The following is a 19,091-nucleotide window of genomic DNA, read 5'->3' as shown; positions in this document are numbered from 1 at the left end:
CCTTTCCTTCCTGTTCCTTTGCACTTTGCCCCACCCTCCCCTATAGCACTGGCTTAGTCAGCAGCACAGTATGGAGACGGATATCCATCTCTCACCCTCCTCTGTCCTGCAGTTGGAGGGCTCCCTGCTTCTTGGCACACCTCAGCTGCTAAATATATCTTTGGCAATTTAAATATTTTTATAACAGTTTGTGAAGGGAAAAGAATGCAAGCTTGGTTGTTTCTGATCACTCAAGGACCTCTTGGCGGTGCTGATGGTCATCCTCTGCAGGTACCAGCACTGGGTGGCACTCATACTCCCTGTGTTCCATCTGCCACCTGTGTACCACATGCCACTCTCTCTCTCTTTCTCTCTTTCCCTTCCTTCCTTCCTTCCTTCCTTTCTTTCTTTTCTTTTTTTTTGATGGAGTCTCATTTTGTGGCCCAGGCTGCAGTGCAGTGGTGCAATCTTGGCTCACTGCAACCTCTGCCTCCTGGGTTCAAGTGATTCTCCCAAGTAGCTGGGATTACAGGTGCCTACCACCACGCCCGGCTAATTTTTGTATTTTTAGTAGAGACGGGGGTCTCACCATGTTGGTCAGGCTGGTCTTGAACTCCTGACCTCGTGATCCACCTGCCTCAACCACATCACTATCCTTAAAAAAATGTTGACAATAATTATTCATCAGTGTGTCTTTCTGAAAATAAAATGAGAAAAGTGCCCAGTTTCTAAGATGTACAAGTTGCATTTTTGTCACCTGGTTATCTAATTAGATGACACTAATACATGGCCAAAAGCATTCCAAGTGTTTCTCTCTGTAGCCAGCCTGGCCTGAGCCCCTCCACAGTGACCATCGAACCCCCACGTGGTCCTCGAAAGCAGAGGCTTCATGCTGTGGAATATAAAGAGCTGTACCCCCACCACTGGGGCTAACAGTTCACATCTGAGGGTATGCCTGGTACCAGATGCTGTTGTAAGAACTTTACATATATTCCTTCATTTAATCCTCACAATTGCATGAAACCATTACTTCCATCCTGTTTTGTATTCTGTTATGAGGTAGTTAATGAGATGGAGCCAAAAGAGGCAGAGGAGAGGCTCAGGATAACAAATGTACTCACTATTCCTAGAGACAGGAGACAGGGCAGGCCACGCAGGGCCATGTGGGCCAGGCGCCAGGGTGTTCAGGAGGCAGAAGACAGGAGTCGGTGGGGAGTAGGGGGAAGCATGAAGCCAGAGTCTTTCTTTGGGTTTCTGAGGGAAAGGCAGGGCAGGGTGAATGGTTTAGACTGGCTCGTTTGTGTAATTTCAGTGGGCTCTAAGCTATAAGGACAGTGGGGGCAGAGGGGCTCCCTAGGTGCCTGGTGCTTGGCCCTGGGATGATGAAGGCAGAGGAATGTCACTCCTGGGGTGTGTGGGACTGAGAGAGGAGGCCCGGCTCTGGCTGGTTCCTGCATATCGAAAGCGTGCCCAGCTCAGTCTTCACTGTCTCTTAAGAACTGGCCAGCCCCAGGAAGGGCAGGCTCTGTCTGTCCCCAGCCAAAAGGGTTTTTTGTTTGTTTGTTTTTTGAGATGGAGTCTCACTCTGTCACCCAGTGTGGAATGCAATGGTGCAATCTTGGCTCACTGCAAACTCAGCCTCCCGAGTTCAAGTGATTCTCTTGCCTCAGCCTACCTAGTAGCTGGGATTACAGGCATGCACCACCACACCTGGCTAATTTTTCGTATTTTTGTCGAGATGGGGTTTCACCATACTGTCCAGGCTGATATCGAACTCCTGACCTCAAGTGATCTGCCCACCTTAGCCTCCGAAAGTGCTGGGATTACAGGTGTGAGCCTCCGCACCTGGCTAAAACATAACATACAGAAAAATTTTAAATATATACACAATATATTTCACAACTATTTTATGGCTATACCACATTTTACCATCTATTTTACAACTGTGTTGGCATAAAGACAAAAAGTTTTCCTTCCGATTTGGGGAGAACTTAAAACATTTCCATGAGCCCCTAGAGGCACTCTGGGCCCCAGCCACTGTCCCCACTGCCCCTAATGGACAAGTTGGCACTGCCTGGGGTTAGTGGGTGAGGAGGGCTGCGGCCACCTGCTCACCTGGAGCCTAAGGAGGTGGGGTTCACCCAACCACATGAGCCAAGAGTGGGAGAGAGGGGTCCACAAGAAAAACCCAGGGTCTTTCTCCAAAGAAGACAGGATGTGGAAAGGTCCCACGCAAGCAAACCACAGATTGGACCCCATTGGACCCCAGGCCCAATGCAGCTGAGGCTGAGGCTGCTGCCTTTGGCAGCTCAGCCCCTTCTCAGATCCACACTTTCTGGGCCAGGCCTGAGGCTGAGCCATGTGGGGGTGAGAGAACCAGGAACAGGGGGATGATGCAGGGTGCTGAGCTCGAGGACCTATTTCCCTGGAAAGGCAGCAGTTTGAGAATAAAACCCAGAGGACTTTCTGATAGTGGTGGCTTGTAGCAGACCTAGCTGAAGCTCCTTTCCTTTCCTTTCCCTCCTTCCCTCCCTCCCTCCCTCCCTCCCTCCTTCCTTCCTCCCTCCCTCCCTTTCTTCCTTCCTTCCTCTTTCTTTTTCTCTCTCTCCCTCTCTCTCCCCCTTCCCCTCCCCTCCCCCCCCCCCTCCCTCTCTCTCTCTCCCTGTGTCCCTCCCCTCCCCTCCCCTCGCCTTCCTTTCCTTTCTTCTGTCAGCTGAAGCAGCAAGACCACACAGGCCCGTTAGTTCATGCAGGGACCTTGGTAGCACTTGAAACAGAGGAAGCTATTATGTGGTTTTCGGTTTTGTATTTCAAATTTCCAAGATGCAGATACTTGCTATAATAATGTACATTTTACCAGAGCATTAAAAAATGGAAAAATTTCCAGTTACTTTTCTTTCTTTCTCAATTAATTTTCCTTGCAGTGAAGAAGAAATTCCAAAGTTGGAAAAAGTATTTAACCACCTGAAGTTCAATTGCTAATTCATCTCAGTAATATGTCTAGCAGCAAACCTTTTATCCTCCAGTTTTTAGTGTCTTTACTAATTAAAAAAATAAAAAATAGAGGTTGACTGACTGAAGAAATTTTTTTTTTTTGAAACTGAGTCTCGCTCTGTGGCCCAGGCTGTAGTGCAGTGGCATGATCTTGGCTCACTGCAAGCTCCGCCTCCTGTGTTCACGCCATTCTCCTGCCTCAGCCTCCCGAGTAGCTGGGACTACAGGCACCCGCCACCACACCCGACTGAATTTTGTGTTTTTAGTAGAAACGGGGTTTCACTGTGTTAGCCAGGATGGTCTCAATCTCCTGACCTCGTGATCCGCCCACCGTGGCCTCCCAAAGTGCTGGGATTAGAGGCGTGAGCCACTGCGCCCAACCTCTAATGGTTTTTGTACTTACCATCACTGCATGAGAGAGAAGATCACTGAGCACTCGTTATAAGCCAGGCACTGTGCATTGTTCCTACATTATACCATGACATTTCTATAAAAGCCTTCAAGTTTGTAGGGATGGATGATTCTCCATCAGCTAGATATGACTGTCATACTTACTTGACAGACAAGGAGTCTTTGACTTAAGTAGCGTGTCCAAGATCACATTAGAGTTAAGAGAAGGGTTTTAAATGTGAAAGCTTTTGTGATAGATCCCAAACCCGTACGCAATAAGCTATGCCACCGTGGATCTCAGGAATTGGTCACTCTGGCTGCCACATTTCTGCTCACCTATTCTTTGTCTTCCTTTGTATTCTTTTCCCAAAATATAAGGACACATCAAAAGATGTTTCTGGCCGGGTACACTGGGTCATGCCTGTAATCCCAGCACTTTGGGAGGCTGTGGCAGGTGGATCACCTGAGGTCAGGAGTTGGAGACCAGCCTGGCCAACATGGCAAAACCCCATCTCTACTAAAAATACAAAAATTAGCCAGGCTACTCAGGAGGCTGAGGCAGGAGAATCACTTGAACCTGGGAGGTGGAGGCTGCAGTGAGCTGAGATCACGCCACTGCACTCCAGCCTGGGGTCTGGAGCAAGACTCTGTCTCAAAAAAACAAAAAGATGTTTCTAAGAATGCTAGTGGTGCATGTTTGAGAATAGTATTATTCCCGTGAATGAATGTGACTACTACAACTGTTCAGCACATGAAACCCTTTTTAAAAACACGTGTATAAAATGTTTCTAAGAGTGCAGCTTGGGTGCGTGATTAAGAAGTGTTGTTTCCATGAATAAAGGTGTCCACTACACTACTCTGCAGGTAACATGCTCTGAAAAGACACATGTACAAAAGATGTTGCTAAAATATTGTCAGTACAGTAGCCAGAGTGGTCCTTTTAGTTTGTCAGACTCTCTAACTGTTATTGAAACCCTCCAGTGTCTCCTCATCTCACCCAGAGTAAATGGAAGTCCATGATTTTAGTGGCCTTGGCCTACAGGGCCACACATGGTATACGTACCCCAGTGCCTCAGGTGACAGTTAGCTTTATGTGTCACCTGGCCAGGCTGTGGTACCCAGTTACTTCATCAGACACTGATCTGGATGTCGCTGTGAAGGTGTGTTTTGTAGATGTGGGTGACCGCTACAGTCAGCTGACTTTAGGTAAAGGAGATTACCCCCAGTAATCTGGGCGGGCCTCTTCCAATCAGTTGAAGGCCTTCAAAGCAAAACTGTATGTATCTGTATCTAACCTATATCTACGTCTAATCTCTTGACCCTTTGGGGTCTGTTCTCTGGAGAGCCCTGACTGCTCCACTCTGCTGCCTTCCTCACATTGTCTCCCTCCCTCACCCACTCGTCCATGCCTCTGTCTTTGCTGGGTCCCCAAAACACCAGGCCGACCCCTGCCCTAGGGCCTTGCGCTCGGCACTCTGCCTGCAGGAGCCCATCCCCCAGATATCTCCATGGCTCTCTCCCCACCTCCTTCAGATGAAGCCTGTACTTGATTTCCTATTCAGAATTGCAGCCACCCCCCACCAGCTTCCCCGTTCTCTGTACCCTGCTCTGCTGTTTTCTTTTGTCCACATCATGTCACCCTCTAACATACAGTGTCATTTACTAGTTAGTTTTGTGTGTTGTTTATTTTGTGTCTCCACGACTAGGATGCAAGTCCCATGAGGGAAGCAGTTACCGTCTCTTTTGTCTGCTGATGTATCCCAGGTGCTTAGCACAGAGTAAGCACCCAAGGGTACATGTGGGACCAACAGTGACTAAGCAGTCTGGGGGGCAGTGAGGAGGGGCTAGCTGGGTGTGAGATGGGGTCCTGGGACTGCTCAGCTGTGGGGCTGGGTTAACGAGTGGGGTCTGTGTGGGTAGCGATTGGTAGGACTGGGACGACCAATGTGAGGCTTATGGGGCCAGCAATTTGGGCACCTCTGCAGGGTGCATTAAGGAGACTCTGGCTTTCAGTGACTGTGGGAGAAATGAGTAACTTGCTCAAGGTCACTCATCCAGCAGAGCTGGAGTTGACCTCAAGAAACCTTAACCATGACACAGTGCAAGGTCACGATGCGAAAGCTGACTTGAAGCAGCACACGGGGTGTGGGCAAGACAGGGTCTGTGTGCCCTGGAAGTTTTACCTGTCTGCAGGCCAGAATGGGAAATGATACTGCAGGTAAATTCAGTATTTGAGAGCTCTGATCATACCTCATCTGGCAGACTGTATGAGTGAACAGCGCCTGGGGCCATGTTTCCCCAGACTAATGTACCCTTTCTGCTATTTCTGTTATGTGAGTCTGCAGGGGAATTTGAGAATAAATCACAGCCAGATGGAGGTGACAGGAGAGGGCTGGGACCCTAGCAAAGGGGCCACAGCACCACGGTGCCGTGAACAGTGATTTTTTATATTACTGTGTAGGATGAGTAAGAGGGAAAAGATACAAGAAGCAGAAAGACTAGTTAGTATTCTGACAGAGTAATTGCCATAGGCTGAATATTTATGTTGCTCCAAAACTCATATGGTGAGATCCTAACCCCCAGTGTATGGTATTTGGAGATGGGACCTGTGGGAGGTGATGAGAGTAGAGCCCTTGGGAATGGGACTAGAGCCCTTATAAAGAGACCCCAGGGTGCCCTCCCACCTCCCACCACATGAGGACACAGCAAGGAAGTGCTGTTTATGAACAAGGAGGCAGCCCTCACCAGATACCAAGTCCACTGGTGTCTTGCTCTTGGACTTCCCAGCCTCCAGAACTATGAGAAATGTCTGTTTTTAGAAGCCACTGAGTCTATGGTATTCTTTTCTAGCAGCCTAAATAGAGTAAAACAGTAATCCACAAATGAAGTGATGAGGCTTAAAATTTTCAAATCTAGTCTTCTTTTCTTTTTTCTTTTTTTTTTTTTTTTTGGAGACAGAGTTTCTCTCTGTTGCCCAGGCTGGAGTGCAATGGCATGACATCTCAACTCACTGAAACCTCTGTCTCCCGGGTTCAAGCGATTCTCCAGCCTCAGCCCCCGCCAAGTAACTGGGATTACAGACATGTGCCACCATGCCCAGCTAATTTTGTGTTTTTAGTAGAGATGGTGTTTGGCCAGGCTGGTCTTAAACTCCTGGCCTCAAGTGATCCACTCACCTCAGCCTCCCAAAGTGCTGGGATTACAGGCATGAGCCACCGCACTCAGCCAAATCCAGTCCTTTTACTAATTTGCTTCTCTACACCCCTGAATACCTTTTGGAATTCCATCCAACTGGTCAGTTTCTTTTTATCAGAGCCTTATTCCTTTTCGGTTCCTGTCCCTTACATTTCTTTAGCTTTTTCTCCACAGGGTGGAATGTCATTTTTGAAACCCCCCAAGCTACTTGTAATAACCATCAGTACTCCACTCTGGCTGTCCATACTACAGCAGTTTTTCCCCCCTCAAAGCCCAAGAGATGGAAAATATTTACAGTTTGGAATTTTTCATATTTAGAAACAAAGGTATCAATATAACAAAGAGTATTTGTGAAGCAGTTTCATTCTATAAAATGGTGGGAAGATTCACCTGGAATTGTGCATTTTATTCCATTTTTGAAGAAGTTTTATGAAACAGTATCTGTATAAAGAAGCAACCAATGACCCAACTCAGACTTTTGGGAAACGTTATATTTATTGAACAGGAAGTAACTGCATAAAGTCAGTTACCTGGACTCTTTACAGTAAGCAATGAATGTAATAAATTAAGGGGAAATTTCTAAAGAGCAAAAAGGATAAGAAATGTGACAAAGCTATAATAAATGTGTCAGAAGATTCACACAAGTGAGAAAGCCTCAGAATATGGTTACTATACAGAAGCTCTTCTGTAGAAGTCTCAACACAGTGGACCACAGGTGAGACCTTATAAATAGGTGGATAAAGCTTACATGAAAACGTAATCTTACTCTGCTTTAGAACTCTCATCTCAGAGAGGAGCACTGCAATTTTCATTGTGTAAACATGGAATAAGCCTCCAACCCAGAACTCCATTTTCACTGGAACATGTAATTCATACTGGGAGAAATAATTCCAGGGCAACAAATGGGACAAAACCTTAGGTACAGGTCACCTGTCACTCGACAGAAGAGAAACCACACTGGGAGAATGCCTTATAAATTCCACACATAGAAGAAAACTCACAAAACTTTATTCAGGGGTCCAAATAAATTGATTAGACCTCAAAGAATTCAAACCCATGCATGCAAAAAACAAAAACAAAAAACAAAAAACATGAATATCTTTAGGGAGGTGTCAGCCTCCACTGAACACCATAGAAATGATCAAAGAGGCTAGGTGCGATGGCTTATGTTTGTAATCCCAGCACTTTGGGAGGTGGAGGCAGGAGGATCGCTTGAGCTCAGAAGTTCAAGACCAGCCTGGGCAACATAGTGAGACCTTGTCTCTACACAAAATAAAAAATTAGCTGGTTATGGTGGTGTGCACCAGCTTCAGGAGGCTGAGGCGGGAGAATCGCTTGAGCCCAGGTCGAGACTACAGTGACCTAGGATTGTGCCACTGCACTCCAGCCTAAGAAAATGAGCAAGACCCTATCTCGAAAAAATAAAATAATAAAAGAAATGATCACAGGCAGAAACCGTATGTACACACTGAGTGTGGAAAAGCCCTCTTGTGGAAGTCAGTTATTTGTATACCTCAGAAAATTCGGGAAGGCGAGAAACCTTGTGAATGTACTAAATCTGATAACATCTTCAGTAACAGAGGATGCCCCACTGTACACAGAATGGCTCATGCTGTGGAGATAACCTGCAAGTAGACCGAATGTGAGAAAGCCCACAGGAGGCAGAGAGGCCTCGCGGCGCATCCGAGTTCCTAGAGAGGCCCGCAGGCATGAACATGGCAGAGCGTGAAAGTCTTCTGTGGGAAGCCAGGACTCTACGCCAGAAACTTCACACTGGGGAGAAATCCTCAGTGCAATCAGTGTGGAAGTGCCTTTGCTAATAACTGCTTCTAATTCTGAATCATAGAGTTCAGAGTGGAGAAAACCACACGAATGTAAAACAATGTCTAAAAGTTTTCAACTAGAAGTCAAAACTCATTGCACACCAAGGAATTCATACTGGGAGAAACACTGAGGAAACAGCAAATGCAGGAAAGCTTTCTCTTGGAGATAAGAGCTCACTGACTCTCAGAGTTCATATAGGGGAAGAACCTTATACAGTCGTGAGTGTGGAACCGCCTTTGGCAAGAAAACATGCCCCATTAGCCAGGAGAGAGCCCGCACAGGAGAGAAACCCTGTGGAATAAATACATTCTGGAAAGCATTCAGCAACAAATGAAACGTCCTAGTTCGCATTATGGAGAAGCCCTAGGAACACAATAGATGTGGAGAAGGAGAGTCAGTAGTGCAAAAAAAACGTTTGTCAGAGGAGAAGCTTTTAAGTGAATTACCTAAAAAACTGCAGAAACACCTAGTCCCAAGGTCAAAACCAACTACGCACCAGAGAAGCTGTATGGGAAAGTTTGTATGTTGGATAAAGTATGGTTGACCCTCAAAACTAGCTCCAGACATCACATACTAGAGAATGTATATTGATCTTAAACAGTGGTCAATTTAACAAATTTAAATTCTACTCCCAGGGACACAAAATTCCATAACTTAAACCAAGCTTTTTGTAAAAACTATCAATGAAAAACAAACGTGCGTGCATCTGCAGCCCAAGCCTCTTCCTCCCCAGGCCTGGCGCTCAGCTTGCAAATGGGTCTTCCCAGTACAAATGGGGAATGAAGAGTTTGCATCGCCATCCTGAGCCATCCACCTGGGATTCACCCTCACCACGGACATGACTGTCTGTCACTGCTCCCAACCTGGAGCTCCTAAACCCATCCCCGACCCGAACACAGCACAAATGCAACCCTGCTCCTCGTTCTCACATCACTCATACTGCACACATGTCTCTGAATTTCTGAAGGTTTGCGGGGGTGAGTTTGGTCATTTTTTTTTTTTTTTTTTTTTTTTTTTTTTTTTTTTTTTGAGACAGTCTCACTCTGTTGCCTAGGCTGGAGCACAGTGGTACAATCTCAGCTCACTGCAACCTCCACCTCCCAGGTTCAAGTGTTCCTCCTGCCTTAGCCTCCCGAGCAGCTGGGATTATAGGCACCCACCATCACGCCTGACTGATTTTTGTATTTTTAGTAGAGACGGGGTTTCACCCTGTTGGTCAGGCTGGTCTCGAACTCCTGACCTCAGGTGATCCACCTGCCTTGGCCTCCCAAAGTGCTGGGATTACAAGTGTGAGCCACCACGCCCAGCCAAGGTTTGGGGGTGATTTAAGGGAGTACACACAGCGGAGGAAAACAGCTATACTCTTAAGTCTGACCTCGCCCAATCCCGGGGGGGTGGCGGGAAAGTCCATGGCATTGGGAATCTCATGGAGGTGCACCCCAATTCCTCAGCTCACTCCCTCGCCCCTGCAGGCCCTTCCCATGCTCACAGGGGTCTCACCCAGAGTCTCTCCCTCCGTGCCAGAGGAATCCTACCCAGGCCTGCGTGCCTCCATCCAGACGCACAGCCCCAGGTCTCCTCTTGCTGAGACAGCGCTTCCTCCACTCCAACCCCATGTTTCATTCCGGGGTCTACACGTTCTTCCACACTGCCCAGGCCCCAGGTTATGGGGTTTGACCAAGGGGAGGAAATCCTCAATCCAGGCAAAGGCCGGGGCTTCATCATCATCTTTGGACTTCGGATGAGAGAAGTTTAGTCCCTCTCTAGAGCTAGAACCTTCTCGGTGGCTGTTTCCCACCATGGGTAGCGAGTCTGGTCTGTGGTGAGGAAGCATGAAGCTCACACGCTGGAATCAGGGCAGAGCTGGGTCCAGTTCCTTCTCAAGGCCAGCCCCACCGATGCAGGGCGTGGTCTTCGCGACTCCCTGCCTCTGACTGTTCACCGTGGACCTGGGCTCTATATAGCTTCCACCGTGAGGCAAGAGGAAGAAAGGAGAGGCAGCGAGCAGTCCCGTTCCTGCCTGCCCTGCTACTTGTGGTCTTCTGCATCCTCGCCCTTGGGTGGGGCTGCCACCGTGGAGGTGGCCTTGAGGCTCCGCTTTCGCTTCTGCACATTCTGCTCCGGATGGAACAGGATGACGTAGGTTTTGGGTACGTAGAGCATGCCGAGGGACACCGACGCACTCAGGCTCAAGGACACGGTTAGTGTGGTTGTCTGAATGTAGATCTAGACCATGGAAGAGGGGGCGAGATGGGACTCAGCCCTGCTCTCCCTGCCCCGCCCCACACAGTCCTCACTACACAGACTGGAGCTGAGTCTGTTTCAGTCGGGGAACTGGGAATGAGCACTGAGACCAGGACAACAGCATGAGCAGAGGCCCCGGCGCCTGAGGGGCTGGCAGCCTCCATGCAGCTCTGGTGTGGGCAGGAGGGAGGGGTGAGGAGGGGTTATTAACAGATAGAGACACCTGGGGAAGCGGGAGCCAGCGCATGTCAGTGAATGAGTACGTTTCAAATACATACAAATGAATAAATGGGCACAGAGTGAATTGAGAAGCAGATGGGCAAATAAATGAATGACAGGTGCATAAAATGTTCTGCTGTGTATGTGAATAAATGATGCAGCAATGGGCTGACACATTAATGGGTTGGCAGTTATAAAGCATATAAAAGCCGGGTGTGGTGGCTCACACCTGTAATCTCAGCACTTTGGGAGGCCGAGGCAGATGGGTCACCTGAGGTCAGGAGTTTGAGACCAACCTGACCAATATGGTGAAACGCCGTCTCTATTAAAAATAGAAAAATTGCCCAGGCATGGTGGCAGGCACCTGTAGTCCCAGCTACTCGGGAGGCTGAGGCAGGAGAATCACTCGACCCAGGAGGCGGAGCTTGCAGTGAGCTAAGATCACACCACTGCACTCCAGTCTGGGTAACAGAGTGAGACTCTATCTCAGAAAAAAAAAAAAAAAAAAAAGAAAAGCATATGAAGAACTTGAATTTTAAAAAAAACAAGCTAACTGGGTGACAGAGTGAGGCAACATCTCTCAAAGAAATGAAAATGATAAAAAAAAAAAAAAAAAAAAAGAGTGGAAGTTAAGAAGAGGGCTTAGAAGCTTGGACAAGTGAATGAATGAACAAAGTAAGAAGGGAATGAGTGAATGATCAAGCAGCCGGATACGGGATAAACAAAAGCACGAACAAGCATTTAAGCTCATGAATGAATCCACCGGCAGAACAGGCAGGAAACAGGCAGTGAGACCTCCTGGGAGCCTCATTACCTTTTCAGCTGACTGGGCAGTGCCAAAGAAGATAGGCACGAATGCCAGCCAGATGATGCAGGTGGTGTACATGGTGAAGCCGATGGGCTTGGCCTCGTTGAAGGTCTCGGGCACGCCGCGGGCCTTGATGGCGTACACGGTGCACGTGACCATGAGCAGGAGGCTATAGCCCAGGCAGCCGATGAGAGACAGATCCGACATGTCACACTTGAGCACCCCTCTGGCCTGCTCCGGGTCCACCGTCCGCTGCTCCTCATAGTCAATCACGCTGTGTGGGGGCCGGGCCCCCAGCCATGCTATCACCCCCACCACCTGCAGGAGCCAACACTGCATCAGACACAGCACTTCCCAGGGACAAATCCATTCCAGCCCTGATGGAGGCCCCTGCAGGTTGGGATGCCCTCGAGGCTCTGCCCGTGGAGTGGGGTGCTCCACCTCTTCGTGGTGCCTCTCAGGAGCACTCAGTGGAGAAGAGGGGATGGCACCCCAGGAAGCGACAGCCCAAGAGGGGCCCATCCACCCAGCCAAAGGCCCTGGCAGCTGTGGAGAAGGGCTGTGCTGGCCGTATATGTTGGCAGCATCAGTGCAGTGTGCGTAAGAGGCAGCTTGGTGTCCTCTTTCTGCATTCTAGCCATTACCAATGCCATGTACTGTGCCCCTTCAAGGTAGATGGCTGAGGCCTGAAGCTCTGGAACTGAGGCCGGACTTGCATCGCCTCTCTAGCCTCCTCACATGTAGTGAGCTTCAAAATAAGGGCACATCACAGGCAAGAGAAACAAAGGAGCGCTCGGTGGGGAGGAGCAGGAATGGGAGCTGATGCTGAGGAGTACTGGAGTCTGTGCAGGCCCTCACAGGGAGGAGGTGGAGTTACCATTCCCTCACATGACAGGAAACACAACCTCGAGCCAAGGAAAGCTGGGAACAGGAACGAAGCCACCTGCATAAAGGCAGGACCCTGGAAGGGCTGCCCCGCACGTTTGTGCAGGTTGTTCACTGCACAAGAGCGCCTGATTGGGGTCGGGGATCTGGAATCCAGCCTGCACGCCAGTGCCGTGCCGAGCACCTGGAGCGGGGCCATGTGAGCCTGCCGGAAGGGATGCTTTGCAGTCATCTGCCACCCAGAAGAAGCAGCTTTTTGTGCTTCTCCCAAAGGCAGCAGACCCCTGAACAAAGGACCTTCCAAAATAAGTTTGGAAGTTCCTACTAGAACAAGGCTCCAGGTAGGAAAAAAAAAAAAAAAAAACAGTTGCTTATGAGAAACAAAAAAGCAAGTCCAGGGACGCACAGCGGTAACAAGCAAAATGGCCCACAGATGCCGCAGCCCGTGGAGCGGACAGCGAGCCAGCACGCCTCACTTGGAACGAACTCCTGCAAAATAATAGCAAATGAGCAAAGGACAGGCACAGGCTGAGCCCAGGAGAGGAAAGCCCCACGCCTGGCGCACTTGTACTAAGTGCAGGCAAATTAAAACCACAATGAGATGTCACTTCACATCTCGTCATTGATGTGGTCATGGCAAAAACACCCAGTGCAGTTGCAGGCTTGTGTTTTTTTAAAAATCCGTTGTTATCTGGAACATGGGGCGGGCAATGACTGAGGCTGGGAAGGAGAGCTGGGGGTCCCCAGTGGGGTCTAAGCATCTCCACCTGGGGGTCGGGGAGCACGAAGCACCTCAGGCCGGGACGTAGAGGGCACCTTCTTAGGATGTGCGGCGCACGGAGACCCTGGGCCTGACCAGGGGACGCTCAGGCCCTGTTATCTGGAAGAAGATGGGAGTACCTCCTAGTGACGGAGAACTGCATGACCTGAGGCATGTGGTGTGTGTGGAACCAACAGAGAAGGGGCTCACTGTGAGTGCACAGTGCTGTGTCCAAACGGTGAGCAGGTGTTCGCACTGAGGCCGCCCTCCACCTGGCCCTGAAACCCAGCTGGCCCTGCAGTGTCACACCAGCTCACCCTCCCCCAGCCATCTGTCTCCCGTACCCTTCGCAGAGAAAACATCCAGGGCGTCCCAGACTCCAAGAGTTGTCTCCAAGGCCGTAATAACTTTGCTGTCTTAAGAAAATCCCCCAAAGGAGCTCCATTGTGTAATGCACAACACCGCACGAAACACTGGCCACTGGGTGGGATTCGATCTCCACTCCACAGTAAAATGTTGGACCCTAGGCCTCTTATCCACACTGCCCCAGTGAACAGGACAGCAGAGACTCCCTTGTGCAAACAGGAAAACCAGTCAGCTAGCTCTTCGTCCTGTTTCCATATGTGAGCTAAACTGTGGAAGAGCACGTTTGGTTTATGAAAATCACTTCGCTGTTGTACAGAAAGGTCTCTGGAGGCCCACGCTCCCCGCCTTACTGCCCTGTTCTCCTTCAGGGACCCAGCAGGGGAGCTGGCAGCCCTAACTGAGCTGCTGTCACAGGACGGGAGGAGCTCCATTTCCTGTGGCCTTAAAAAAAAAAAAACAAAAAAGGCTGGTCGCGTGTGGCTCACCCCTGTAATCCCAGCACTTTGGGAGGCTGAGACGGGCGGATCACGAGGTCAGGAGATCGAGACCATCCTGGCTAACATGGTGAAACCCCGTCTCTACTGAAAAATACAAAAAATTAGCCGGGCATGGTGGCGGCACCTGTAGTCCCAGCTACTCGGGAGGCTGAGGTAGGAGAATGGCGTAAAACCCGGGGGGCAGAGCTTGTAGTGAGCCGAGATGGCACCACTGCACTCCAGCCTGGGCGACAGAGCGAGACTCTGTCTCAAAAAAAAAAAGAAAAGAAAAGAAAAGAAAAAAAAACCCCACAGGAACTAAAATAGAAAAGGGTGATTCTAAAAACAGCATTTCTCTTTTTGTTTTGAGACAGGGTCTCACTCTGACACCCAAGCTGGACTGCAGTGGTGCAGTCTCGGCTCACAGCAACCTTCAACTCTCTGGCTAAAGCGATCCTCCTATCTCGGCCTCCCAAGTAGTTAGCACTACAGGCATGCACCACCATGCCCGGCTAATTTTCATATTTTTTTGCAGAGACAGGGTCGTGCCATGTTGCCCAGGCTGGTCTCAAACTCCTGGACTCAGGTGATCCACCCACCTCCGCCTCCCAAGGTGCCGGAATTACAGGCGTGTGCCACTGTGCCTGGCCTTTTCTGCTTTGTTAATTTGTGGACAGTCCCCCTCTCTGCCCTGGCCCTTGGGAGCCATGGACCCACCTGCAGGGAGGTGAGGCTGAAGGTGATGACCAGCTGCGAGGTGGGGCTGATGAAGGGAGGGGGTGTGACTGAGCGCTTGCCCTGCTCAAAGATGCGGTAGATACGGTTGGTCTTGGTGAGCAGGGCAGAGTAGCTGAGGGTCGTGCCTAGGCCGAGGAAGAGCCTGCGGGTGGCACAGACCACGGCCCCAGGCTCAGCCACCATGAGGAAGGTGATGGCATAGATGAGGAAGATGCCAGTGAGGAGAACGTAGCTGAGCTCTCGGCCTGAGGCCCGGACAATGGGCGTGTTGTTGTGTCGCATGAAGGTGGCCACCACTGTGGTAGTGGCCATGATGCCCAGCACGGCCAGGAGGAGCGGCAGGGCTGCCCAGGGGGAGGACCAGCTTAGGCGCACCACAGGCGTGGGGCGGCAGCCGGTGTGGTTGGGCGTGGGCCTCATGTCCCCAGGACAGGCCTCGCACGTGAACTCGTCCACCTGGAAGCGGTACCCGTCACAGGCCTCGCAGTGCCAACAGCAGGGGACGCCCTTCACCATCTTCTTCCGCTCCCCCGGCCCACAGGGGAGGCTGCACAGAGACGAGGGCACCTCGTGGGGGTCGCCAGACCACTGCAGGGCCTCCACCTGGGACGCACAAAACACAGGCTGGGGGCCTCTGCCTCCGGGATCCTGGGCCCATGCCCACCCGGGGCTTGGTCTGCACACTCACATCCAGTCTGAGGGTCTCTGCCCACTGGCCCACTGCCTGGTACCCGCCACTGCTGGCACTGCCGTTGGTGGCCTGGTACTGGAAGATGTCGTACCGCCCGGGCGCGTCTCCGTTTTCATTGAACATCACGGGGGTTCCTGCGCTGCCTGGAGAGAGAGCCCATCATCCTTGCTGGTCCTGCAGCCCAGCAGAGCTGTCTCCGGGGGAGGCCCCAGGGACCAGCAGGAGAAAGGAGGCGCTTAACAAGCATCACTGCTCATGAGGGACGTGCAAATCCAAGCCACAGGGAAATCCCCCTTCACCCATTGGGATGGCTTCTATCCAAGAACCAGAAAATAACAAGTGTGTGAGCATGCGGAGAAGTCGGAACCCTTGTGCACAGCGGATGGGAAAAGGCTGCAGCCACTGCAGAAAACAGTGTGGAGGCTCCTTAAAAAATTAAACACACGACCCAGCAATTCCACTCCTGGGTAGATACCCAAAAGACTAGAAAGCAGGGCGGCAAAGAAATACTTGTACAGCCATGTTCATAGCAGCATTAGTCGCATAGCCACAAGATGAGAGCAACCCGAGGGTCCACCGACAGAGAATGGACGAACGTGATGGGGCCATTCATACAATGGGATGCAATTCAGCCTTCAAGAGGAAGGCAGTTCTGACCCATGCTATAAAGTAGATGGACCTTGAGGACATGATGCTCAGTGAAACAAGCCAGTCACACATGGGCAAATACTGTCTGATTCCACCACAGGAGGTACCGAGGACAGACAGTTCATAGAGAGGAGCAGTGGAACAGTGGTTGCAGGTGCTGGCAGGAGGAGGGGATGGGGAAGTGTTTAATGTGTACAGAGTTACAGTTTTATAGATGGAGAGTTCTGGGGATAGATGGTGGGGCTAGTTGCGTCACATTGTGAATTCATTTTTATTTATTTATTTATTTATTTGAGACAGTCTCATTCTGTTGCCCAGGCTGGAGTGCACTGGCACAATCCCAGCTCACTGCAACCTCTGCCTCCCGGGTTCAAGCAATTCTCCTGTCTCAGCCTCCCCAAGCAGCGTGGATTACAGGCACTCGCCACCATGCCTAGCTAATTTTTGTATTTTTAATAGAGACGGGGTTTCATCATGTTGGCCAGGCTGGTCTTGAACTCCTGACCTAGAGTGATCCACCTGCCTCGGCCTCCCAAAGTGCTGGGATTATAGGAGTGAGCCACCGCACCCAGCCTGAATGTATTTAATATCACTGAACTCTACACTTAAAAATGGTTAAGGTGGTACATTTTATATTATGTGTATTTTATCACAATTAAAAATGAAAAAAAGTTTCACGGTCCAGGCTAGGGGATGAATTCAGACATGGAGAGAGGTCTGAGTGACAGTATGAAATTGGAATGACTTGAACAATGAGCTCTATTTTTCTTACAAGCTTGCTCCACCCGCCTGCAGAGCTGCTCTGGGCTCATATTAAGTTGACTTGATTAGCAGAGAGCATGAGGGAGAGAAGGTGGTGAGTGAGAGCTTAGTGGAAGAGTGGAGTTTAGAACTGTGTAAAGGACAGTGATTGAACAGAAAGTCATCTCTCCACAAATCGTGGACACAGCTTGAGTCCACTGGGGTCTTCTCAAAAGACACAATTTTGAGCCCTGACCACACACCAAGCCTGGTGCCAAGGCACAGGTCAGACCCACGCCTGTGCCCAGTGCATGACTCAGAGTGGTGGCATATCCCTGTGTAAATGCCCCACGTGCGCCCCCAGGGTCCAGACGCCCTCAAGCTCTGCGCAGTGGAGGGGAGTGTGGTGTGACCCACTGAGGGTTCCTGGCAGAAGGGATCAGAGAAGCTCCCCAGCATCTCAACTGTGCAAACCAGCGCAGGGGACACTGAAGCCTGGGGAGGGAGCAGTGCTCAAACGTGGGGACCGGAACTTGTCTCCTGTCTTTGGCACTCAGCCCCAGGTGCCCCCATTAGACCACTCAGCCTCTCCCAGCCCTTCTACCCTGAGGTCATCCCAGGCCTCACAGACAAATCCAGCTCCCAAGCTGCCCTTCACTGCTGCAGGGGTGCAGGCACCCACTCACCATTGAAGCGGACAGCTCGAATATACTGCAGAAGCGTCCGCCCATCGGTGGGCTCCATCGCCGGGCACAGGCCTGTGTGCCCAGGGCAGAGCGCCTGGTGCATGCTGTGGAGGGCATGGGCAATGGCGTACACTGCATCAATCACGAACTGCACCTTGCCCTCCTGCTCGTACGTGGAGTCCCGGCCGATGCGTTCCTCGCCTGTCCTAGGGATGCCCAGAGAAAGTGTGCCCGGCCGCCATGCACCCAACCTGGCCTCCCACCTTCCCCCTCCCCACCCTCCCCACCCTGGGCAGCTCTCACCTGTGCATTTGCGGGTGGAATCATCTGACCGAGTACCTGAGCTGGTCAGTTTGCAGTTAAAATTCTCTTCCCAGAACTCAGCAAACCAGATGTTCCTGCGGTTGTTCTCCAGGGATCGAGTCATGAAGTACTGGTCAAATCCTACAGAGACGGAAGGAGGGGGAGGGTGGCGCTGACCTGAGCCAGCTGTGTTTCTCCTATGTCTCTCTGCCACTTGCTCACTTTTCAGCTAGGAGGGGCCAGGTGACCAAGTTCTGATTGGTGGACTCAGAGTCAACTGGAGGTTCCAGGGTAGCCTTTACATGCTGATGCAAACTCAGAGCCTCACCACTGAAAGACTTTTATCCCTGCTCCTTCTTTTGGTGGAATAAAAGAACGGACAGAGCCCAGGGCTTTGAGAGCATCATTCGCTCACTGCCCCACACTTAAAGTCGCCAACTCTCAGACCTTGTGTCTTGTGAGGAGATGCCTTCATCGCTAAAACTACTCTCAGTCCAGGCTGCCACCTGCGCCCAAATGCATCGTAGCTGAAATAAAAGGTGTGACGGTGCATATCCCCCCTAAGACTGGGAGGCCCTAGCAGCCAGGGCTCAGCCTTTCCAGGGTCTGTGTTTCATAAAATAGCCCTGAAATATGTCATCAAGGCGTCCTCAGTCCAGCCTTGGGAGAATGAGCAATCCTATTGTAAAGTGAACCATCTGTTCCTGCTGGATTCATCCAGATCCACAGGTGGGACCGGGGGTGCGAGGGCCTCATCACTTTGATCAACAAGATGGTATATTCCATATCCTTGGTTTCTCTCCCTCCCACCCTCATCCTCAGATTGGCGTGTCTTTGGCAGCACTAGAAACACAGGCACTAAATTAGAAAACAAAACCAGCCGGGTGCAGTGGCTCACGCCTGTAATCCCAGCACTTTGGGAGGCCGAGGTGGGCAGATCATGAGGTCAGGAGATCGAGACCATCCTCACTAACACGGTGAAACCCCGTCTCTACTAAAAATACAAAAAACTAGCCGGGCGAGGTGGCGGCGCCTGTAGTCCCAGCTACCCGGGAGGCTGAGGCAGGAGAATGGTGTAAACTCAGGAGGTGGAGCTTGCAGTGAGCTGAGATGAGGCCACTGCACTCCAGCCTGGGTGACAGAG

At 50.7% G+C, this 19,091-nt stretch overlaps 1 protein-coding gene across 1 annotated transcript in view; it reads right to left on the bottom strand.

The window, feature by feature from the left end:
- Positions 1 to 7,034: 7,034 nt before the first annotated feature.
- The window catches only part of GRM6 (glutamate metabotropic receptor 6), a 17,910-nt gene continuing 5,853 nt past the window's right edge, over positions 7,035 to 19,091 (bottom strand). Inside the window, exons 6-11 of the mRNA XM_023193714.2 lie at positions 17,948 to 18,088; positions 17,645 to 17,845; positions 15,567 to 15,712; positions 14,858 to 15,481; positions 11,660 to 11,971; positions 7,035 to 10,608 (exon numbers count right to left, since the gene is read on the bottom strand). Coding sequence (XP_023049482.1) covers positions 10,411 to 10,608; positions 11,660 to 11,971; positions 14,858 to 15,481; positions 15,567 to 15,712; positions 17,645 to 17,845; positions 17,948 to 18,088 — 1,622 coding nt within the window. The 3' untranslated portion in view covers positions 7,035 to 10,410. The remainder of the gene's footprint in view (positions 10,609 to 11,659; positions 11,972 to 14,857; positions 15,482 to 15,566; positions 15,713 to 17,644; positions 17,846 to 17,947; positions 18,089 to 19,091) is intronic.

The sequence above is a fragment of the Piliocolobus tephrosceles genome, chromosome 4, assembly GCF_002776525.5.
Source record: "Piliocolobus tephrosceles isolate RC106 chromosome 4, ASM277652v3, whole genome shotgun sequence".
Taxonomy (NCBI): domain Eukaryota; kingdom Metazoa; phylum Chordata; class Mammalia; order Primates; family Cercopithecidae; genus Piliocolobus; species Piliocolobus tephrosceles.
This window is presented reverse-complemented; position numbering and strand designations above follow the sequence as displayed.